The 25,655-nt window shown below is 37.8% G+C and overlaps 1 protein-coding gene across 4 annotated transcripts; it reads left to right on the top strand.

The window, feature by feature from the left end:
* The first annotated feature begins 1,005 nt into the window (after positions 1-1,005).
* LOC108707919 (Fanconi anemia group B protein) lies at positions 1,006-21,869 on the top strand. Of its 4 annotated transcripts, none has more exons than XM_018246019.2 (9): positions 1,006-1,213; positions 4,785-5,762; positions 7,420-7,575; positions 9,047-9,136; positions 10,045-10,173; positions 12,976-13,139; positions 14,106-14,554; positions 18,445-18,682; positions 21,240-21,869. In XM_018246019.2, exons 2-9 carry the CDS (start codon positions 4,830-4,832, stop codon positions 21,655-21,657), a joined length of 2,577 nt encoding a protein of 858 aa, XP_018101508.1. In that variant the 5' UTR covers positions 1,006-1,213; positions 4,785-4,829; the 3' UTR covers positions 21,658-21,869. The 4 variants fall into 4 exon arrangements, with proteins under 4 accessions (XP_018101508.1, XP_018101510.1, XP_018101509.1 ...); XM_018246021.2 differs by lacking the exon at positions 1,006-1,213 and adding an exon at positions 1,282-1,404; XM_018246020.2 differs by lacking the exon at positions 1,006-1,213 and adding an exon at positions 1,435-1,596.
* The last annotated feature ends 3,786 nt before the right edge of the window (positions 21,870-25,655 follow it).

The following is a 25,655-nucleotide window of genomic DNA, read 5'->3' as shown; positions in this document are numbered from 1 at the left end:
TATAAATAAAAAAAAACTATTGGTGCCAGGGGCCCTATAAAAGTTTTTTTTAGAAAAAAAAACATTGGTGGTCAGGGCCCCCCTATAAGTAAAAAAAACTATTGGTGCCAGGGGCCCCATAAAAGTTTTTTTTTAAAAACATTGGTGGTCAGGGACCCCTATAAGTTAAAAAAAACTATTGGTGCCAGGGGCCCCATAAAAGTTGTTTTAAAACATTGGTGGTCAGGGCCCCCCTATAAGTTAAAAAAAACTATTGGTGGCAGGGGCCCATAAAAGTTTTTTTTAAAAACATTAGTGGCCAGGGCCCCCTATAAGTTAAAAAAACTATTGGTGCCAGGGGCCCCATAAAAGTTTTTTTTAAAAAAAAAAAAACATTGGTGGTCAGGGCCCCCATATAAGTAAAAAGAAATCTATTGGTGCCAGGGGCCCCATAAAAGTTTTTTTTTTCTTTTAAAAAAATATTGGTGGTCAAGCCCCCCCTATAAGTTAAAAGAAAACTATTGGTGTCAGGGGCCCCATAAAAGTTTTTTTTTTTTTTTTAAACATTGATGGTCAGGGCCCCCTTATAAGTAAAAAAAACTATTGGTGCCAGGGGCCCCATAAAAGTTTTTTTTAAAAAAAACATTGGTGGTCAGGGCCCCCCTATAAGTTAAAAAGAAATCATTGTATAAGTGGGAATTGCAGTAAATAACAGGATGGGGGTTTGTACTGACAGCAGCACTAGGCAAACTCTGTACATAGGCTCTGTGGTGGCTTCATATAATATCACACTGCAGACTCATAGTCAGGCAAAAATATTAAGCACAACATGCACAGCACTGCTTTGTCTCTCTCATGTGCTGCTGCTCTGCAAGCTCCAGGATGTTGCCACTCAGCTCTCTTTCTGTCATAGAGAAAGGAGCCCAAGCAGGAACAGTGTGCTTACAGGGGCGGGACTGAGGCTGCTGAGTGATGTAAGGAAGGAAGAAGCTGTCATTGGCTGAAAAGCAATGGGGCAGGGCGAGATTGCAGAGTTAGGGATCGTCTGTCAATTTCACACTGCTCATGAAAACTAGAGTCGTGCACTGTGCCATAGTTTGAAATTGAGTTTGCTGATCATGGAACTTATCCCTAACTTTGCACTTCTCCTACTTCTCCTCCACACACCATTTTCAGTGTGGCTTCAGGTCTTCAGCACAGCCGGGCCCTGGCTTTAATAATTTGAGCCAATGAGGTAATGTTACAGTAAAGGACAGAGTTACTTGTATGTTGTATAAGGGATTTCCAGCCTGCAGCTACCCCCCCCAGCAGCCACATGGTCTGCTCCCTCTTTATGTACACCTAGGGTTGCCACCTTTGCTGATGGCTAAACCTGAACATGAGAGGGGGGGTAGTGACATAGGAACAGACATGATGACATCAGAGGTGGGCACAATGATGTTGGTGGAGTTATGACGCCGGGGCGAGGCTATTATATCACTTAGATGCAACTGGCTGGATTCTATCCAGTTTTCACAATGTTATAAAGTGTTGATGTTCAGTTCAAAGTCACACAGGTGGCAACTCTATCTCTAGCTATATTCTACTTGATGATTAAACCCACTCCTTTAATTACAGGTATGAGATCTGTTATACAGAAAGCTCTGAAATACAGCAATGCTAATTTAGAAAAAAAAAATTCTTATTTTGGATTGATTTGCTTTTTTATTTTGTATCTGTAATAATAACAAATGAACTGCACTTGATAATAACTAAGCCAGGTTGAGGTGAGTATCATAGTATTTAAATGTTTTTCATTTATTGGCCAGATTATTGTTCCGTTTCATAAGGCTGAAAACCGAACAGAAAGTTCAGACCTAAACAGGCCTGAGAAAAATGAACTGTTCAGGTTAAAACCAAACAGGTGGCAACCCCCGTCTTTACAGTGATGATTTCATGGCCTTTGACTAACTTTTTTTTATTCACCTAGAGCAAGAGTTACATAAATCCTAGACTGGGGGGCCTAGCATTTATTTTAAATGGCCATTAAAGGGTTGTTTCAATACATTTTTAGTATGTTATAAAATGCCTAATTCCAAGCAACTTTTCAACTGGTTTTCATTATTTATTTATTTATCTTTATAGTTTAGTGTCATTGTTCCCCATCTGTAAGGCTACACGTTTATTGTTATTGCTACTTTTATTACTACTTTCTATTCAGGCCTCTCCTATTCATATTCCAGTCTCTTATTCAAATAAATGTGTAGTTGCTAGGGTAATTTAACCATATTAATGACATTTAACCATATTAATGACATTGCAAACTGGAGAGCTGCTGAATAAAAAGCTAAATAACTCAAACCACAAATAATGAAAAATGAAAACCAATTGCAAATTGTCTCAGAATATCACTCTCTACACCATACTAAAAGTTAACTCAAAGTGAACAACCCTTTTAATAATCATAGTTCCTCAGTATTAGTAATAGTTAAATGAGCAGAGCCACAACTGGACTGGCACATTACCTCCTCCTGATACAGTGGGTGTATACTTTATAATAAAAAATAGGGATTAATTCACTTCATAAATGGCCCCATCAAATCTAGCATTAAATGGAGTTATGGGATCCAGTATATGGAAATCCTTTATCTAGTAAGCTAGTGCCAATTTCCACAGAGCTTTATTTAAGCTAACATTTTTTATTTCGTGGCTGCACTTGGTAATGCACCTGATTATTTGTATTCTCGGTGCAAACATTCTTAGATACCTTCATTTTATTGACAAACACATAAATATTATTCCTGCTGTCCTTATAGAAAGGCCACATCACACAGAATCAAGCAGTTATGCCTAGAACAGCACACAAAGACTAAGATAACACTACACAAATACAAATTTATTTTTATTACCTCAAATGTTTTTGTATCTAAAACTTGTATTTATGTAGCTCATTGACTAGCTATCTTTGTTGTATGTAAATCGTTCATGTGGCATTTTTTGATGCACCCGCATTCTACATTTGTTTTATTTGCTCCTTCCAGTGTTATTATTATTATTAGCATGTATTTTTAGAGCTCAATTAACTTACAAATTATTACTCATTGAGATCACCTTACAGGTACAGTATGTGTAATGTGCCATCAGATGTTGATACTATATAACAATAGGGTGGAGCTTAAATGTTTTTCTAGTATACAAAGTGACCCAATATTTATTTGTATTAGAAGGTGTGCACTCAAGAATAGGTAACATGGTTCTGCAGGTTCTGCTTGTTATTGCTATTAATACATCCTGACTAGCATTCATTTTTAGCGGCCAATCGAATTGCTGGAATTCTGTTCATTCTTATGAACGGAATGAATTTATAGTTCATCAAACCAGGGTGAAATTATTGAAACAATCCAAAAAGCCTATTTGCCTGTAGCATATTTCAGTTCTCTCTTTGATAAACATGCACCTATCTATCATTCTACAGGTAATTTAAAAAATTCTGTACCGTTTCTGAAATAATCAAGTTTAAGTTCACTATTTCTTTCTCAGCATCTGTTTCTCTTTATTCTCTCTTCATTCAGGAGTTGTGTCAGATATTCATTGACACTTTAGAGATATTGACACCAGAAATTGAACATTTTTTTTACATCTATCATAATATTGCTTTTGAAAGCTACCAGAGGAAAGGACCTGATTCCTTTTACATTAAGGGGCCCATTTACTTCGAGTGAAGGAATAGAATAAAAAAAAACTTCGAATTTCAAATGTTTTTTTTTTTGCTACTTCGACCATCGAATTAGCTACTTCGACTACGACTTCGAACGATTCAAACTAAAAATCGTTCGACGATTCGATAATCAAAGTACTGTCTCTTTAAAAAAAACTTTGACCTTCTAGTTCGCCACCTAAAACCTACCGAAGTACAATGTTAGCCTATGGGGAAGGTCCCCCATAGGCTATCTAATGTATTTTTGGTCGAAGAAAATCGTTCAATCGATGGATTAAAATCCTTCGGATCGAACTTCAATTCTAAGGATTTAATCGTTCGAACGAATAGCGCTAAATCCTTCGACTTCGATATTCGAAGTTGAAGGATTTAACTTCGACAGCTGAATATCTAGGGTTAATTAACCCTCGATATTCGACCCTATGTAAATCTGCCCCTTACTGTCTGATGCCCCATGTTCCTGTATGAGGGGGCTGCCATATTTGTGCAGCAGGAGTCCGTTAGCATTAGAAACTTTAACCGACAGGCTGAGATTTGTCAGGTTGGCAAAACAGTCAGGTTTAGAATCTTCAACTAACAATAAAACAAATAGATAAGCCTAACCTCTCAGCAAAAAATGATCAACATGACCCATAGGTAACTTTTAATGTACATTCATATTTTAAAAAGTAGCTTTTTAGTGTCAGTATCACGTTAAATCCAATATATATTATAGGGGGTCTCCTTTTGCCTAGCAGATGTATTAGAGCTCACTCAATTACAATCACCACACATCATGTCTCTCTACATGCAGAATTTGGGCAAAAGACAGTTATTTTGTTAGATTTTGGAAAGGAAGTCCCCCCTACATCCTATAAGATGTTTTGGATCTAACTGTCAATAAATATCTGACACCCAACTGCTGCAAGAAGACAAAATGAAGAGAAACAGATGCTAAAAGAGGAATAGTGAAGATAAACTTGATGATTTCAGAAACAATGCAGAATTATTAATTGATTATATTTGGAAAGTTTCTTATTTCAGAATGATGAAGCTTATATAGATATTTCTCCTTTAACATTTCTAACGTTCTGTAAATGTTCCGTTTTTTTTTTTTTTAATGTTGAAGGATATCTGTGTTGCACCGAAATTCATAATGGAGAGTTAACTGAAAATGGAAGCGGGACTGCACCTTATGGAGAAGAATCAACAAATTGCTTCTTACAACGGAGACCTACTTCTTTTTCAAATCCCTGATAGGAAAAGAATTTGCGATGCCAGTGAAAAGAACACTTTGCTTTTCTTTAGAAAAAGGTTTGACACAGTCTCTCAGACGTTTATTGAGCAGTCACTTGGACAGTACAACTTCCCAGGCACTAAATCTGGGGTTGAACTCGTTTGTGTTAACTGTGTAACCGACTCCCGTACAGGCATAAACCTTCCTTGTGTTTTGTTGAAAACATGTAAGAAAAAGAGTAGCAATGCCACAAAATGTACCTTGCTCCTGTTCCATGCATCCAATCAGGTTGAATGCTCTCTAAAGTTTCGTCTAGACGTTGATACGGTGCAAGATCTACAGATCTGTGATGGTCCAACCGTTTTGTGGAGGCACGAAGATAAACTGTTTTATATTTCTCAGCCTACTTCTGGTGTTTTAACATCACCCCTCAGTCTGACTGCTATACATTGGGTCGGTACAATATATGGAGAAGGAACAGTAATCTTTGGCACCAGGAATGCAACTTTTCAAGGGGCCAAAGAAATAGCAACTGGATTTCATCTTGATGCTGCTGAGTTTGTTTTGTATTCCATTGAAAAGCAGAGAACCGTTCCAGGGACCTGCTTTCTGCCACACGCATACAGCACTGTTTTACGTTGCCTTCAGGTGTGTGTGATGCAAAAAAGAAATGACAAGTATGAGACATCCGTTGCTGCAGCGAGCAATACACAGCTTATTTGGATACAAAATGGAATTCCGAAAGAAGTTTGCAAGCTTCCATTTGAGAATCCCTGCAAGCTACAAATAGCTTTAACAAGCCGAGGGTATTTGTTTATTATTTCCTTTGCTTCTGGAGACGTATGTGCAGTACAGAAAGATGGCTTGAAGGTAGTAACCTGAGAATTTGGTTTTATTTCTGCAGAGCATGTCCGCAATCGTCAAAATCTATTTTTTCTGCATTCATAAACTTCTGTTTCGCTGCCATCATAGCTTACATAACTGTTTCCAACCATTATATACTTTAGTTGCAGTGTTCAGCTAAGGCAGGTCAGTTGCTTGTTGTGACTTTTCAGGAAAAATCATATCATTGGCCAGAATAGTGTCTGAGACTATCGCTCCAAGATTACTGTCCATTTTCCAGAGGGTTTAGCCCCTGTCATGTCCTATGTTTCCATAGGCTTTGCCAAATAATATCTGCAGCTTTGTTTTGATGATTTGTCTGAGGAAAAGTCACATAAGCACAATCTTTTGTTTTTTCTCCACTTGGTTCCTATTCCAGAGTTCTTAAACCTGTTTTCAGAATCCTCAAGCTGCCTGGCTTTAGAATAGTAAATCATTTTGGATACTAGTTACTGCTAGTGGGAAACCAAAAGGCAAACATACAAGAATAATTGATGGTATGAATAACATAGATGAGTGTATATACAAAATATTGTTTTCTCTTCTGCATGAACTCAAATGTAATGTAATAGAGCAAAGCCTCTTTAAATCATGTCTGTCCCCTGCAGAGGCCTTCTTCCCGAATTGCGTCATACATACCAGTCCAGTAGATCCCTTCTTCCCCCACCTCATCACCAACTCCAAATATACAGTACACATAAAATATAAATGTCACAATATAAGGCTGATTAGTAATTAATACAGATAATTACTACATGGCAGCACAGAAACAGTGCAACTAGAATCAAAATTTAATAATCAGCCCTGTAGCATCAGCTTATATCACAGACCAACCTCATTTTCTGCTTGATAATTTGCAACAACCCCTAAACTTAGCTTCTCAACAGCTGCTCAGAGCCCACTGAGCATGTAAATGTCACAGAAACTTTCCAAGATGGTGACCCCCTGTGACAAGTTTGAAGTCCTGGATCATTGCTGCTATTGACAAGCTGAAACTTTAGGCTGGTTCAATATATAAAATATGGCATTTTTAGCCATATTCATTTTTAGGGTTTAGTTCTCCTTTAAGCCAGTACTAAATTGGTTTCAACTGTCCATGGAGGATCATCAACAGAAAGCCTTTTGTCATGAAGTATGGGGCAAAGAAGCCCTGCATGGATTGCATGATTCAGGAGGGATGTAGTGAGAAAGGCCTCTGCAGGGGACCCATATACAGAAGATTTTTCTTCTTTAATATTATCCACAGACAAACCTAGCGAGTGGCGCATTCCCAGAGTGTTAGGATCAGAATATCGCACAGAAATGGATCAGTTTTGTGATCCAGTTTGTAGTAAACCATTCCAGCTCAGAATAGATTGTCCTCTTTCTTCTTTTCATTTGCTCTTTTTTTTTCTATAATTCATGAGAGCAATAAGAGATGCAATGATTATTCACTGCTCAGGCACTTACTAAGGCACCATATCCATAATTTGTCATAGTCCCATTTCAATACACAACTTTGTTCCTTTCTTGCTTTCTTCTATCCCCGTTGTTAAATAATCCTAATCTACATTTTTATGCACCGTATCTCCGTAGTTCCAAGATATGTTTGTGAAGAACATATGACTCCATCAGACTAAACACGTCGGTTATATTTGTGTTACAGATTGCTGCAACTTGGCAGCAAGTCCACACTGTTGTCGTGGATGATTTTCTTGGCAGAGGCACTGATCAAATACTCTTGCTGTTAAAGTGTGATCCAAACAGTTCATCTGATTTTCAATCATTCAAACTAACTGACTGCTGTGAAATTAACTATCCTGTAAGTACAAACTAAATTATATATTTGAAATTTTTTTTAACATGTATGCAGTGTACGTCTTCTATCCGTCTAATTCTGATGTCTAGGGTTTACTGGTTCCAGCCAGTGAAATGGCTTCCGAGATATTGGCAGTTTTATACTATTAGGCAGGCTTTTAGCTCAAAAAGTTTTTTGTAGGCCCAGAATGTCAGCGACCCTGTCTGTACTTTTTGTTACTTCAATGTATCCTGTAAAAGCGATATGAGATCATTGTTCCATTTCTTTAAAGGGGTAGTTCACAATTAACTTTGAGTATGTTGCAGAATGGTCAATTCTAAGCAACTTTTCATTTGGTTTCCGTTATTTATATTGTATAGTTTATTAGTTATTTGCCTTCCTCTTCTAACTCTTTTCAAAATGAGGTCTCTGATCCCATCTAAAAACAAATGCTCTTTAAAGGAAAACTATACCCCCAAACAATGTAGGTCTCTATAAAGAGATATTGCATAAAACAGCTCATATGTAAAACCCTGCTTCATGTAAATAAACCATTTTCATAACAATATACTTTTCTAGTAGTATGTGCCATTGGGTAATCATAAATAGAAAATTGCCATTTTAAAAAATAAGGGCCGCCCCCTGGGATCGTAGGATTCACTGTACTCACAAACATACGAGCAAACCATACATTTAAGTCACATGAGCCAATTAACAGACAGAGTTGTGTCTTTTGCTTCCACACTTCTTCCTGTTAGAGTTGTAGTATTTCTGGTCAGGTGATCTCTGAGACAGCACAGAGACCATCACGAAATGGTGGCTCAAGGCAAGAGATGTAAAAGGGCAATATTTACTTAAATATATATATTCCAGTTTGGTAAGATTCTTTAATATGCCACTTAATATAATATGAACTATCTGTTGCTTAAGTGTTCATTTTGGGGGTATAGTTTTCCTTTAAGGCTACAACATTATTGTTATTGTCCCCGACCCGCTGCAGGACTCTATAGTAAACCATAAAGAACACTGCTTATTGTACAACTCAGATTATTTGGGAGCTTTCTTAAATTTTTCAAATATTGAAGTGGAAAGTTCAATTTTTCACCTTCTTTTGTTTTTCTAAAGCAGCTTTGGGAAGGGAAGGGGGGGTCGCCGACACTTTAATTGTTCTAAATTGATACATTTATATGAAACATTTCTTATCTTTGTCCCTGCTGAGTAGAATCCCTGCGTTTCATTAAAAGCAGCTGTTAGAATTGATACAATAGTTGCTAATACTCCACAGATACTGCTGAGAAATGTATCAACTAAATGCTGCAAAATTGGAACAGCCTTAGATTTTGGAAAAACTGTAAATAAAATGGAAAGCAAATTGAAGAAAGTCTTTATTTCTGGTAAACAATCTGAAAACAACTGAATTGAAAAGAGTTTGGAAAGAGAACAACCCTTTAAGATGATTAAAAGTGTGATATATATCTATATTTGTGGAATTTAGACTGGGGAATGTGACATCGGTACATCAACTGAAGATGGATTTCATGAAAACCGCCTTCTCGCTATACGAGCACTCGAGTCAAGATTGCAGGTTTGTAAAAGCTGAACATTGAATTTGAGCCTTATGAGTCATTTATAAGCACTTTTCAGCCACTTGAAAAGTGCCCTCTGTCCCATTCGCCTAATGACATGAAGCGACAGTGAACTGAATGGTTTTTTGTGTTTGTCTATTTTCATTTTATTAATGGCTTCTTGTTTTGAGAAATGCCATGTTGTCTGATAGCCGACACAAGAGCAATGTAAGAGCACTTCTAGTTTATCAGCATGCTGGGAGCAAACCTTTCTCCCTAATTGCAAAGAAGATAATAAAAAAAAAAAATGCAGAGAGAATATAACAGGACGACTGCTGAGGCGCTTTATTAAACACGAAAGTTTAATAAAGCGCACATTGAAAAAGGACTTGATCTGTAATATTCCTACTGCGAAGGACTCAACATGGAATAAAATCATATTACATAACACCTACATGCCCATATCTAAAATGAGCAGCACTATCTACAAGTCCTAAAAGACTATTGTTTGAAACAATTCAATATAAGTTCAGTCTCTATAGTATTATAGAGGGCCTTCAACCATAAAGTCCAGAATTTTTTTTTAGCTCAGTTATATTATCCAGAAATCGGAAACCTTCGAGAACTGTATGGTGCCCATTAAGGCAGTACAAATGTAACTTAGAGACACACACCTACCTATTCCAAAACATAATATATTTTGTTATAAGTCTCCTTTTCCTCTAAAGAACGGAGTTGTGCATTGCAATTTATCTAAAAGTCTACCATTCCATATACATTAAAAAACAAATGAACGTTCTTTATTACCTCACAACAATACATTATATGTAAATGGAAGCCTGATCAATTTTACTTAACCAACAGACATATTTGACTTGCAATACTTTCATTTGCATTATATGTGACTGATGTTTTTTAATGTCAACAGGCAGGTTTGCTTTCACTCGAAGAATTGCAACAGCATTTACAACTCAAAGATAGGGTCCTGAGGTCATCATGCGAGGCACTGATCAACATGGTTCAAGGCAATGAAACCGCTATTCCCTCTGCAGACAAGGTAACACCCAATGTCATTTATTTTGTAGTTACATAGTTAAGTTGGGTTGAAAAAAGACCCCTACAGCTCTTTACACAGATCATCCTTTGCTTTTATTCTTCATGTTACATGTTACTAACTAGAGGCAGTTTTAGACTATGCCAATACACCCATTGTTTTTATAACAGATTGGCCACAAGTTCTTTTTTCCCCCATAGATCTCCAAATGTGTTAAAACCCAGTTAATGATAGGGAAAGGTCCAGGAGTATGTCATGATGTCATTATGGGTGACTTTAAATATTTATTTATAATGTGTTTGTGTATGTATACACCATGCAATGCCAGCCACCTCATTGCCAGCCATTTACAGTATATACTTTATGTTTGAACTGATAATGTGAAGGAGATGCTTATGCAGATGAGAGTCGGCTATAAATATGACCATTATCACATTAATTATTTTTGTATAACCCTTTGAGCGGCAGTTTCTAATATATTTCTATTTTGTTAAGCTCTACATTCAAGTCCTTCTTTTTACATAAGACCTACGAGTGTTGACCTATGTCACTTGTTAGATGATTTCTCGAGTGTGGACTTTTGATGTTTTGATATTATGATGGAATGTTCCAGCACCTAGGCATTTAACTGTGCTCTGATATATATATATAGATATAGATATAGATATATATATATAGATATAGAGATAGAGATAGATATAGATATAGATAGATCAATGTGCTAGTCACATTCAGACATTTATCAAGATTATATGCCGAGTCGTTGCTGTGGATGTGCTTGCTGAACTACCACTTGTCACCCAGGCAGTTGGTGGATTTTGTGCCCTCCTTTACTACGGGGTGTGTGTGTGTGTGTATATTCTGTATATATATATAGATATATATATGTGTGTATATATGTATATATATATATATATATATATATATATATATATATATATATATATATATATATAGATATATATAGATATATATAGATTTATATATATATATATATATATATATATATATATATAACAAACAAGGGAAAGGTGTGCTCACCACTAATTTTTAAAACCATTAGGTGGGGGTGCAATGAGGCTGTGACCACAAAATACATATAGACAAATACAAGAGTCCTCTGCACTCAACCCATTATCAATATATTTAAGACAGACATTTTGTGCATACTGCTACTGAAAAATGCCTTACCCTTTAAACAAAACAGGGATTGTTTGTCCATATATTGCAATATATTTAAGCTGGCCAACTACGTCAAAGTCATCCCATATCTGGCCAGTCCTATGCTCAATTTTCATCTGATTCATTAAGAATTCTATTGCTTCATTATACATTTTACAAAGGGACTAAGTTTTACCTGCAACTTACTCGCTGCTTTCAAAGTAAAACTCCCAAACTTGGCTGCCCTTTTATTAGACACCAGTGGGATCACCTGACTATAGTTGGGAAGGGTGGGAGCTACAACATGGAGCTGGTCACTGCTCCTGTATAAACTATAACAAACAAGGGAAAGTTGTGCTCACCACTAATTTTTAAAACCATTAGGCGGGGGTGCAATGAGGCTGTGACCACAAAATACATATAGACAAATACAAGAGTCCTCCGCACTCAACCCATTATCAATATATTTAAGACAGACATTTTGTGCATACTGCTACTAAAAAATGCCTTACCCTTTAAACAAAACAGGGATTGTTTGTCCATATATTGCAATATATTTAAGCTGGCCAACTACGTCAAAGTCATCCCATATCTGGCCAGTCCTATGCTCAATTTTCATCTGATTCATTAAGAATTATATATATATATATATATATATATATATATATATATATATATATATATATATATATATATAAGTCCATGTGGGCAGCAATCCGCTCTTTATGTTTGGACTCGGGTGCAAGGTAAGGAAATCAGATATGAAGACAAATGACCAGCAACACCGAGATGTTTCGTGAATAATTCAAGTGTATTAGAAAATCACATGTAAAGCCGACGTGACGTTTCGGTCCACTCAGGGACCTTTCTCAAGGCAACTTGCCTTGAGAAAGGTCCCTGAGTGGACCGAAACGTCACGTCGGCTTTACATGTGATTTTCTAATATACTTGAATTATTCACGAAACATCTCGGTGTTGCTGGTCATTTGTCTTCATATATACTAACGCACACACGCACAAACACTCTCAACGCACACACACACACTCTCAACGCACACACACACACTCTCAACGCACACACACACACACTCTCAACGCACACACACTCAACGCACACACACTCAACGCACACACACACACTCTCAACGCACACACACACACTCTCAACGCACACACACACTCTCAACGCACACACACACTCTCAATGCACACACACACACACTCTCAACGCACACACACACACACTCTCAACGCACACACACACACTCTCAACGCACACACACACTCTCAACGCACACACACACTCTCAATGCACACACACACACACTCTCAACGCACACACACACTCTCAACGCACACACACACACTCTCAACGCACACACACACACTCTCAACGCACACACACACACTCTCAACGCACACACACACACACACTCTCAACGCACACACACACACACACTCTCAACGCACGCACACACACTCGCGACGCACACACACACACACTCTCAACGCACACAGATCTCTTGGGAGATTGAATGGGTTAATGGTAATATCTTCACATTACTTCACATCAACCAAGTTATACCACTTACATCAGGTGAATTTAAATTTTTTGTTATATTTTTTTCTTTGTTTACTTTGAAGGAGGGCTTGGTTTCACTTTGGGATGATAAAGAAAGCAGTCCTTGCCTGCCCAGTACATCGTTATGTTTATCGTCACCAGCTGAATGCCCTGTAGAGAGAATATGGCAACGCATTGTTAATGACCTTTTGGTGATTGGTGTAAAGCTCAACAGCTCAGCGTATCTGTAAGTGAGCCATGTATGTAACTTGTTGTACTCCACAGTCTTAAGATGGCCATAGATGTGCAGATTATTAGGCTTAATCGGATGAACGCCCGTCCGTTACAATCTTCTGACCTGCAAGTAACCATTCAGATTAATATAAAGTAGTAAAAAGAACAAATTGCACGTTGTTCGGGCCATTAATTGACAGCAATCCTATGAACGTTATGTCTGACAAATAGGAGTGACAGTCATCCATTGATATCGTCAGATAGGCAATACATGCAGAGATATTATCGCTAGCTGATATAAATATTTTAACCCGTCCGATAGACTGAACACATACAGTTCGAAAATGGAACTTTTGTTTCGTACAATGGTATCTTGGCGTCTATAGCCAGCTTTAGGCATTATAGTGTCTTTCTGCTGCCTGAGTACTGCACATTGTTTTGGCTGTATCATATGCCTTTGGCCATTTTGAAGTATGAAAATGCCTTCTAGTACTCTATAATTAACATACTGTAGGTCTTTCTGCAAAGTATTTTCTAAGTGTTTTCAGGACCCCATGTTCTAGCGCAAATAAATATGCCCACAACAGATTAAGCTACAACTGATCTAGCTTTTTCATAGATGTACTGTACACATTATGACATTAAAGATCCACGCACCAAACATTTCTACTAAAGTTGCATTTAAAGTATTTTTTTCACAAACTCACTCTTTAATAAATCCTCACTATTATTGAAGAACTACGGCCTTTGCATAAAGTCTTTAATGTAATCCTTTTCTCGGATTTCGTTTTACGTTAACAGAACTAAAACTATCATTATGACGTGAACGGCAAAAACAGTTTTTTGTTATTTGTGATTTTTGCATTATTTAACTTAGTTTTGCACTTCACATTTCAGACTAGATAAATATTAAGAGACATGTAAAAAGTGATAACCAGTTACATGTTGTTTCATATTAATGGTAAAATGTTTTTAACAGATCACTGAGCAGTGTGAGCTTATCTCTAGTACTGGATCAAAGCACAGTCCAGCTCTCCACCGTTACCAAATGCGAAACTCTGGAATTGAAAATGGCCATTGGTTCTTTAATAAAGTCTAGTCCCGTCTACCAAGGAGAACCCACTGCAAAGAAGCAAAGAACTAGCTCTTTCACCACAGGCAGTGTTTTGGAGGATTCTTCGGGAAGGCAGAGCTGTCCCCCTTATGAAAATGATTTGGCAAACACAGTGACTGCTGTCACAGAACTATCCCCTCTCCTGGCACTTGTTAATACAAGTTCTGTTTTGCTGCTGCACGCCAGGAGGAGAAATCGACCTGACAGTTTAGTTAAAAGCGAGATGCTGACAGTACCATGCGGGAGAATTTCTTTAAGCACAGAAGATGTTTTAAAAGGGAAGCACACAGTAAATATATCTGAACACTGTCAAGGTAAATTTATAACACTTCTAAATTATTCACCAATCCTGGAACACAAAGCCCTTTTGTTCGAAAGTTCGAATTGAACTAGTGAAAAACTTAAGAGGAATGAAAGACAGGGAAGCGAGGAAATTAACAGCCGTTGTCCTTAGAGACTAGAGGTCTTATTAAATATTTAGAGAGAGTTCGTAAATGAACCAAAGTAATGTTTAATACATATATTTATGCCTAAAAATGCTAGTGCTTTTAGTATTAAGTAATATTATTATTAAACTCAACACACAAATACAAGAACACAGGTAAAGAGTTTGACTTTGATTTAACTAGGTCTGTCTCATTCTCAACTATCTATCTGAAAGGTGTTCAAATGCACGGGAAAGTGAGTGTCATTTTACTTTTTATTTTCTCTGATTTCTACCACCCTGCCTTTGGTTCACACCTTGTCACTTCTGTTGAAGAGGAATAGAATCTAAGGGGCAAATTCACTAAGATGCGAAGTTGCGCCAGGCGCAACTTCGCCGCACTTCGCCAGGCGTAGTTTCGCCAGGGTTCCGCAAATTCACTAAAATCCGAAGTTGCGCACAGGGGTGGCGTAAGGTTGCGAAGTTGCGCTAGCGTTGATTCGCTATATAAAGCGAAGTTGCGCTAGCGAAGGCTAATTTGCATACGGCGCGAAATTCAAATTTCAATGGAGGAACACGTATCTGCACTACAAATGCCTAGAAAACCTTCAAATCAGCAAATAAAAATTTTATTTTGCCCTACACATGTGCCCACTGTCTAGGTAAGTTGCCATGAGTCAGGAAATGTAGGGGGGGAGGAAGGGGAGCCCCAAAAATCAGCCATCATGTAGAAAACACGCCAGCGTTTTTTGGGACTTAGAAAAAAAATTGACTTTTTTTTTAAACAATCCCTATCTACTCTATTGCGCTTCGCCAGGTCTGAGGTGGCGAAGGAAGTCTAGCGTAAAAGGTAGCGTTCAGTACACTGCGCAAGTTAGGGAATTTGCGTAGTTTCGTCGCTAGCGAAGATTCGCCTGGTGTAAGGTTGCGAAGTAACACTAGCGAAACTACGCCAGCGTTCGTTAGTGAATTTGCGCAGCGAAAATGCCAAATGCTAGCGAATTAACGCTAGCGTTCGGTGCTTCGCGCCTTAGTGAATTTGCCCCTAACTGTTATAGGCTTACAAGGATATCCCTCTTTAGAACTGACCTACGAGCAAAGTGACCATTTAGATGTTTTAATGACCATTTTGTCTATGTCTTGTTACTGCATTTTTTCCAAAAAGTCTTGGTAGCAAACAGTATTTTTGGGAAGAGTGTACTATTATGATTTAAATGACAATAGTAATACATCTGCCTATAACACAAAACTCATCCATCCAGCATGTGTGATTCTTGCAGGCGGTCTTGACAAACTGGCAGTCTGGGCTGCTAAGTGGCAGATACGATTCAGTGCTCATAAATGTAAATTTATACACTTGGGAATATTCTGGGTACTCCTACCCTACAGGGCAATGCCACACATGGCTTTTTTCTTATGGAAATTTGAAGTACCTGAAAATACCTTCCCTGCAGTGTAAATTAAAACTGTGGCATTGTGAAATATATGTGGAATAAGGCATTTTCACCATATTAAGGGGCCGATTCACAAAGGGTCGAGGTATCGAGGGTTAATTAACCCTCGTTATTCGACTGGGAATTAAAATCCTTCGACTTCGAATATCGAAGTCGAAGGATTTTAGCGCAAATAGTGCGATCGAACGATCGAAGGATTATTCCTTTGATCGAACGATAAAATCCTTCGAATCGAACGGCATTGTGAAATATATGTGGAATAAGGCATTTTCACCATATTAAGGGGTCATTCACAAAGGGTCGAATATCGAGGGTTAATTAACCCTCGATATTCGACTGGGAATTAAAATCCTTCGTCTTCGAATATCGAAGTCGAAGGATTTTAGCGCAAATAGTACGATCGAAGGATTATTCCTTCGATCGAACGATAAAATCCTTCGAATCGAACGATTCGAAGGATTTTAATCCAACGATCGAAGGAATATCCTTCGATCAAAAAAAAACTTAGGAAAGCCTATGGGGACCTTCCCCATAGGCTAACATTGAGTTCGGTAGCTTTTAGATGGCGAACTAGGGGGTCAAAGTTTTTTCTTAAAGAGACAGTACTTCGACTATCGATGGTCGAATAGTCGAACGATTTTTAGTTCGAATAGTTCAATTCGAAGTCGTAGTAGCCCATTCGATGGTCGAAGTAGCCCAAAAAACACTTCGAAATTCGAAGTTTTTTTTTACTTCGAATCCTTCACTCGAAGTTAGTGAATCGGCCCCTAAGTATGGCTTCCACGTGTAAAGTGTTGTACATGCAATGATTTGATTTCACACTGAGGGAAAAGTATTTTCTGGCACTTTGAAGTCCATGGGTAGTTCCAGCTCTGATTTGTTGCCATTGTTTTCAGTACATTAAAAAAATGCATTATGAATAATACAGTTTTGAAAATAATTGCACGCTGTAAATTTTCCAGAACATGAGCTTTTATTTAATGATGATTCACGATGAAGAAACACATGCCTCAACTGCTGGAATAAATTTCAGGTTTCATTTCATGGTGAAATTGATAAGGAAACCACACTGATGCTTACAACGAAAATATTTCCTGTGTTTCTTTTTTTTTTTTTTTTTTTTTTTTTTTTTGCCCATTATTCAACTTCTGAAAAAGCATCTGTTTTCTCTCTGCATTTAATTTCAACAGAGGAAACATTAATTGCAGCTTAACTGCAGGTGCCACTCTGTTTCCTTAAAGATGTAAAACCATTTCTTATTACCAAAATTGTAATTCAGCTGGCGTGTCCAACTTTACTTTCCCTCAAGGTGACTGTTAATTTACTAGACCAGATCTAACCGTGAAAGCTCTGATGAAATAATTCATGACATTTGTGCTGTTATGATGTTGCATTGCAACAAGAATGTTTGTTATTATACAGTTATTATTTCTTACAGGGTTTCATTTAGGGATGCACCCAATCCAGTATTTTGGATTCGGCCGAACCCACGAATCCTTCGCGAAAGATGCGGCCGAATACCGAACCGAATCCGAACCCTAATTAGCATATGCAAATTAGGGGTGGGAAGAGGAAAACATTTTTCACTTCTTTGTTTTGTGAGAAAAAGTCATGCGAGTTCCCTCCCATATGCATATGCAAATTCGGATTCGGTTCGGCCAAATCTGAATCCTGCTGAAAAAGGCCCTAGTTTCATTATAATCCTGCATCCCTAGTTTCATTATAAACTGAAGTATAAATGGAGTTATGGACAGCAATATACACCTATGCTATGTGTGCCAAATAAATACAAGCATTTATGGAATTTATAGTATATTTTATGTTTATATTAGTCAAAGGGTCATTTTTAAGATTCTCTCTCCCACTGGAATCTGCCGTCACTGAGGCAAAGGGCAGAAAATGTGCTCCTGTTCGCCCTCCCTCTTTATGTGCAAATAAGAAACTACCTGCCAATGACTGGGCCCATTTTGCATTACAAGCATATGGGATCTGTTATACGGAAACCTGTTATCCAGAAAGCACCAAATTATGTAATGGCCATCTCCCGTGTACTCCATTTTATCCCAATATGATTCCCTTTTTGTTCTATTATAATAAAACAGTACCTTCTACTTGATCCAAACGATATTTAATCGGAATTTGAAGCAAAACCAGCCTAGTGGGTTTATTTTATGTTATTATGATTTTCTAGTAGACATGAAGATCCAAATTACAGAAAGATCGGTTATCTGGAAAACCCCAGGTCCCAAGCATTCTGGATAACTGGTCCCATACCTGTACCACAAATGTTAACCGATATTTTCTTTTTTTTTTTTGTGATTCTTAGGCAGTATAGAAGACGTTTTGGCTGTTTTATCAGCCTATATAAAATATTCCTTCCATATCTCCTCGCCTGACTGTACACTGACGTCTATGAAGTTCTGGATGATGGGTCATATGCAGGGGGAACCTGTACGACACATACCAGAAATCATTTGCAGCCGTATACCTGGAAGTCTTGAAGGTACTCTTTTCATCTGGAATCCAAGGAGCCCTTGTGAAGGGAATCTTACCGTCTTTGCCAGGTATAATCACCTAGACAAGTCCTTAGAGAATAATTCAGTTAATATACAGTGGTGGGGCATAGGCATACCTAACATTTGTTATGTTGGAGTGATGACACTGGTTGAACACAGGTTCTGTGCTACAAGAAGAGAAGTTGATGGTTCATGTGGTGTGGGACCTTCTGCCTAGACAAGGGCTGTCCAACTAGGAGGCCTCCAGTGAACTATTATGGCCCTAGTCTGCTCATAGCCTCCAAAGAATTCACTGTATGATCATCATATTAATATAATCTGGCCCTTCAACATACCGTATGCAAAATTATTGACCCACTTCATGTAAAAAATGGAGAGCACTAAACCATGCATGTAATGTTAAAGGGTTGTTCACCTTTAAATTAACTTTTAGTGTGAAGCAGAGAGTGATATTCTTGGACACTTTGCAATTTGTTTTTATCATTTATGGTTTTTAAGTTATTTAGCCTTTTATTTAGCAGCTCTCCAGTTTTCAGTTTCAGCAATCTGGTTGCTAGGGTTTAAATTTCCGTAGCAACCCTGCACTGATAAGAACAAGAGACTGGAATATGAATTGGAGAGAGGCCTGAAAAGAAAGATGAGTAATAAAAAGAGGCAATAACAATATATTTGTAGCCTTACAGGGCATTTTTTTTTAGATGGGGTCAGTGACACCCATTTAAAGGCTGGAAAGAATCTGTAGAAGAAGGCAAATAATTAAAAAAAAAAAACAGAAAAAATGAAGACCAATGGAAAAGTTGCTTAGAATGAACAACTCTATAACATACTATAAGTGAACGTGAAGGTTAACCACCCCTTTAAATATGTCACTTGCTGGACACTTAAATAAACAGTGGGTGAATTGTGCAGGAGCTAACACTCGTGTAGTAAAGTATATACACATATAAAACAATACTAGTACAGTATAGCATGTTTAATAATATTGCTAATAATAATTCTTTGTGCTATGTTCACAGTTACTGAGAATTTCATTCTGAATGTATTAGTCTGCTTAATGCACTCACTGGAATGAGCCTTTCCTTTTCAACTGCCGCAGCATTCACTGTGCTCAGCTAAGAGAGGAGGTGTTGCAGCCCCAAACTGATAGGGACTTCTGTGTTTCCTGGTGGTTTCCAGATAAGGGATCTGTCATTTGGATTACCTAATAAACCATTTTTACATTAAATAAACCCAGCAGGATTGTTTTGCCTCCAATAAGGATTTATTATACAGGTATGGGGCCTGTTATCCAGAATGCTCGGGACCTGGGGTTTTCCAGATAATGGATATTTCCATTATTTGGATCTTCATACCTTAAGTCTACTAGAAAATCATCTAAACATTAAATAAACCCAATAGACTGGGGTTGCTTCCAATAGGGATTAATTATATCTGAATTGGAAACAATTACAAGTTATTGTTTTATTATTACAGAGAAATAGGAAATCATATTTAAAAATGTGGAGAAAATGGAGTCTATGGGAGACGGCCTTTCTGTAATTCGGAGCTTTCTGGATAACGGAATAAATCTTATTTGGGAGCAAGTACAGGTTATTCAGAAATAACCTTTAAAAATGAATTATGTTATTAAAATTCACTCTATGGGGCAGATTCCCTAAAGGGCCGAAGTGACGAACGCTAGCTAAAATTCGCCAGCGTGATGTCGTTTCAGAACGTCAACAATTTCCTAACGGTCGCAGGTGTCACTTCGCTAGCGAAGGAGATAGACGCTAGCATTGCTTCGCACTCTTTAACGGCAAGCAAATTTTCACTCTGGCGAACGGACGTAACTCCGCAAATTCACTAAGATGTGGATTTTGCTGAACGTTACCTCATTCGCCAGACTTGCCTTCGCCAGCTCGGACCAGGCAAAGTGCAATGTAGTGCATAGGACTTCCTCAACTTTTAGTCCCAAAAAACGCTGGCGTCTTTTCCCTTTTTCTGAGTGACAGCATGCAAAGGTCCGTAAAAATGTTTTTGGCTAACCGGGTTCCCCCCTCCATTTTCTAACATTTGGAACATAAACTATACACTGGGCTTATGTGTAGGGCATTATAACAACTGTATTTATTAAGCTTCCCTGGGCTTGTGTAATGTAATTTATTTGCTGCAACATATACGTCCATTCAACGGTATCATTTCCCGCCGTATGCAAATTAAGGCAACGCTAGCGCATCTTCGCTTTGATTGCTGAAGTAACAATAGCGAAAACTCGCCAGCATTCGTGCCTTGGGCGCAACTTTACACTTTATTGGATTTCTGTTGTCCTAGCAAATTTACGCCTGGCGAAGTGTTGCAATGGCTGCGAAGCCGTCGCTGGCGAATTTTCGACAGTTGGGGAATTTGCTCCTGTGGGAGATGTCCTTCCCGTAATTTGGAACTTTCTGTATAATGGGTTTCTGGATAACGAATACCATACCTGTATTTTAATAATTTCCATTGGTCTTTTTGAAAATGTAACTTTTTTACAGAGCAGCATTTATTCCCTTTGCAAAATACATTTCAGCTTTGTGTGTGTGTTTTCTCTCTTTAATCCAAAGCATATAATGTACTCTTTACCATTAAGGAATACCGCAGTGATGCTCCAGTGCCTCTGTAGTCTCAGAAGTGTTCTTCCTCCAACCTGTGTGATGAAGATCATAAAGCAAGAGGGCATGCACTGTTTGGCTGAAAGCTTGGCGCTGTCTCTGGAAGAGGAGTTGCTGGCCCTCAAGAGTGCAATATCCACATCAGCAAGCGATGCTGAAGAAGACCTGACCCTGAGAAGTAAATTGAAGAAAAAGCCCAGTAGCACAATAACTCCTTTATCCGACACAAAGGAAGATGTGCAGCGGTATCGAGATGAGCTCCTGATTGAGCAGGAGCAAAGTAAGCTGGGAGCTAACCTCACTATAGAAAGCGATCAGTACAGACAAATTGTAGAGAAGATAGCTCAGATTCAAATGAACTCTGACAAACTAGCAGCGAGACTGGCCTCTTCCTGATCTCCAAGTCACATGAAATCTCACCTAGGAGATTCCTTTAATAGTTGTGATTTGTTCAGAATAATTCACCATAAGCTATACTGCAGGCTTAAAAGAAAACTATACCCCCAAATAAAAACTTGAGCAACAGATCTTTTATATCAAATTAAGTGGCATATTAAAGAATTTTATCAAACTGGTACATATATTTAAGTAAATATTGCCCTTTTACATAGAGATCACCTGACCAGAAATCCTACAACTCTAACTGTAACAGGAAGAAGTGTGGAAGCAAAAGACACAACTCTGTCTGTTAATTGGCTCATGTGACCTAACATGTATGTTTGTGAGTACAGTGAATCATACGATCCCAGGGGGCGGCCCTTATTTTTTAAAATGGCAATTTTCTATTTGATTACCCAATGGCACATACTGCTAAAAAAGTACATTATTATTTACATGAAGCAGGGGTTTTACACATGAGCTGTTGTATGCAATATCTTTTCATAGAGACCTACATTGTTCAGGGGGTATAGTTTTCCTTTAAATATTTTATTCAAAAATGGAATCCAAGGGGGTTATTTACTACACTATGAATGCAAAAATTGGGCTGGGTGTTTGTGCAATACCCCGAAGTTTTCGGGTGAAAATTCCGGAAAAATCTTGAAATTTGTGAAAATCAGATGAAAAAATCTGAAAAATTTTTGAAAATCTGATTTTTTACTGCAAAGCAATTTTAGGGAAAATGTAATAATAAATAAGAATTTGTAGCAGAAAATATTGAGATAAATTCGGAGTTTGATAACTAGGGATGCACCGAATCCAGGATTCGGTTCGGGATTCGGTCAGGATTCGGCCTTTTTGAGCAGGATTCGGATTCGGCTGAATCCTTGTGCCTGGCCGAACCGAATCCTAATTTGCATATATGTCACAAAAGAAGATTTTTTTCCAATTTTTCCTTTACTGCCCCTAATTTGCATATGCAAATTTGGTTCGGTATTCGGCCGAATGTTTCACCAAGGATTCTGGGATTCGGCCAAATCCCAAATAGTGGATTCGGTGCATCCCTATTGATAACTAACCCCCCAAGTGTTGTTAATTCTTATCAAGAATAAGGCTAAGGATTGCTTTACACAGGTCACAACTTGAATTAATCAGTAACTGCATAATTTACTGGCCTTCCTTTATCATTTTAATTTTTCCACCCTTATTAACAGCAGGAAGTATCGGAGCCATTAAAGTACTGGTCTGGTGGCAACCATGGAATGAATCCCTTTATTTCCGTTATATAAAGTTTAAACAGCTAATTTATACCTTAAAGGGGTGGTTCACCTTTAAGTTTACTTTTAGTATGTTATAGAATGTCTAATTCTAAGCAACTTTTCAATTGTTTGTCATTATTTATAGTTTATTAGTTATTTGCCTTCCTCTTCTGACTCTTTTCAGCTTTCAAAATGGGGTCACTGACCTCATCTAAAAAGCAAATGCTCTGTAAGGCTACAAATGTATTGTTATTGCTACTGTTGATGACTCCTGTTTCTATTCAGCCCCTCTCTTATTCATATTCCAATCAGTGCATGGTTGCTAGGGCTATTTGGACCCTAGCAACCAGATTGCTGAAACTGCAAACCGGAGAGCTGCTGAATAAAAAGCTCAATAACTCGACACCCACAAATAATAAAAAATGAAAACCAATTGCAAATTGTCTCATAATATCACTCTCTACATCAGGGGTGCCCAAACGTTTTGCAACGAGGGCCAGATTTGGTGAGGTGAAAATGTGTGGGGGCCGACCATTCAGCCCGACATTCTTTGAACCATTAACATTAAATTACAGGAATCGAGTAATCGTAGCAGTAATATTTGGGCAGATTAGTGAAATGATCTGCCACTTTATCTATACTGCTGCCTGTGTGCTGAAGGTGTTAGTAATAGACAGGTAGTGGCACGTAGTGACGCCATACTTCTTTAGTTTACTCTACTGGCACGTCAGTACGTCTATTGATACCTTCAGCCCTAAAGAAGTATGCGTCTCTACGTGCCAGTACATGTCTATTACTAACACCTTCAGCACACAGGCAGCAGTATAGACCAAGTGCCAGATCATTTCACTAATGTGCCTTAATATTACTGCTATGGGATTCTTGATCGCATTATTAATTTCATGATGGAGGCTGAGGGCCAGTGTAAATTTGAAAACGGGCCACAATTGGCCCTAGGGCCGCACTTTGGACATGCCTGCTCTACACCATACTTAGGGTCAGATTTATCAAGGGTCAAATCTTGAGTTCATGGGAGTTATTTAAAAACTCCCATGAACTCGATATTCGACCAATTGCAATTTATTTAAAAAAAATGGAATTTTTGAAACTTAGGTGAATACGATTGACCTGCAAACTAGAATCAAATTTAATTTGAGGTTTTTTTTCTACGAAAAAAATTTGAATGCCAGTAAGACTGCAAACAACTCCAAATTGATCCCAGGAACGTCTTCCATAGGCTAAAACAGCCATTTGTCAGGTTTAAGGTGGCAAATATTCAAATTCAAGTTCTTAAAGGGTCAGTGTATGATAACTCTCAAAAATCTCATTCCAATTTTTTTTAAAAATTTAATTTTAATAACTCCCTATTTCAATTTGACAGTTTTGGCCATAAAAAAAAAAAAAAACTCAACCTTGATAAATATGCCCATAAAAGTTAACTCAAAGGTGAACAACCCCTTTAAAACACTGCTTGAATGTTTATCTAGAAAAGCCAAAATATTGTTAAAATATTTTGATAACTCTGGAAAAAGTTGAAACTACGTCTCTCTAGTCATTTATCTATGTGTATTACTAATTTCTTTTTCTATTTCTTTTTTTGTAATGTTCTTTAATGTTTCGCGTTCAACGTAATTAAAGCCAAAGTACATGTATTTATTTGTGGAAGTGCTTTATTTGCTTGATTGCAATGAATGGCACATAATCAGCATTGGATTATATTTAGCTTGGTGCCAAAATAAAATTGCAGTACTTTACTCAGAAAGTGCTAATATTTTTACGCGAAACAGCAAAGGAAGTAATCATGCCCTAGGAACCCAGCTTTTTAGAGCTTAATGTCAAGAGCAGAAATGAGTATGTTAGGTCCTCAAGATGGGCGAAGGTGTCAGACTTTCCCTTAGTGCATAGCTGAGTCGCTTTTGCTATTTAAAGAAATCTTCAAAATAAGAAAAAAATGCTGAACACTAGTCAACACTCTCATGTGGTGGGATCAATCGGCTTCTTAGTAGGGGCTGAGGTATCACAGTAACACCAAAAAAAAAAAGTTATTTAAAGGAACAGTTCAGGGTGAAAATAAAAACTGGGTAAATAGATAGTCTGTGCAAAATAAAACATTTTTCTAATATAGTTAGTTAGGCAAAATGTAATGTATAAAGGCTGAAGTGATTGGATGTCTAACATAATAGCCAGAACACTACTTCCTGCTTTGCAGCTCTCTAACTCTGAGTTAGTCAGTGACTTGAAGGGGGACCACATGGGACCTATCTGTTCAGTGAGTTTGCAATTGATCCTCAGCATTCAGCTCAGATTCAAAAGCAACAGATATGACCCATGTGACCCCTCCTCAAGTCTCTGATTGGTTATTGCCTGGTAACCAGTCAGTGTAAACCAAGAGCGCTGAAAAGCAGGAAGTAGTGTTCTGGCTATTATGTTACATATCCAGTCACTCCAGCCTTTATACATTACATTTTTGGCTAACTAACTATATTAGAAACATGTTTTATTTTGCACAGCCTATTTACTGTGCAAAATATTTACCCAGTTTTTATTTTTACACTGAACAATTCGTGTAAAGGAATGGCAATATAATGTACTGTTGCCCTCCACTGGTAAAACTGGTGTGTCTGCTATAAAAACACTACTATAGTTTATATCCATGATCCCCAAGCAGTGGCTCGCGAGCAACATGTTGTTCACCAAGCCCTCTGATCTTGCTCCCAGGGGCCTCAGGCTCTTATTTTTGGATTTCTGACTTGATCG

Source organism: Xenopus laevis, chromosome 2L (genome assembly GCF_017654675.1).
Source record: "Xenopus laevis strain J_2021 chromosome 2L, Xenopus_laevis_v10.1, whole genome shotgun sequence".
In the NCBI taxonomy this organism is placed as follows: Eukaryota; Metazoa; Chordata; class Amphibia; order Anura; family Pipidae; genus Xenopus; species Xenopus laevis.
The sequence above is the reverse complement of the archived record's forward strand: the minus strand, read 5'-3'. Positions and strand labels throughout refer to the sequence as shown.

Coding starts and splice junctions, on each gene's coding strand:
- LOC108707919 (XM_018246019.2), top strand. CDS start 4,830: ATGGAAGCGGGACTGCACCTTATGGAGAAGAATCAACAAATTGCTTCT. Junction 10,174..12,975: donor CTATTCCCTCTGCAGACAAG/GTAACACCCAAT, acceptor TTTACTTTGAAG/GAGGGCTTGGTTTCACTTTG. Junction 13,140..14,105: donor CTCAACAGCTCAGCGTATCT/GTAAGTGAGCCA, acceptor TGTTTTTAACAG/ATCACTGAGCAGTGTGAGCT.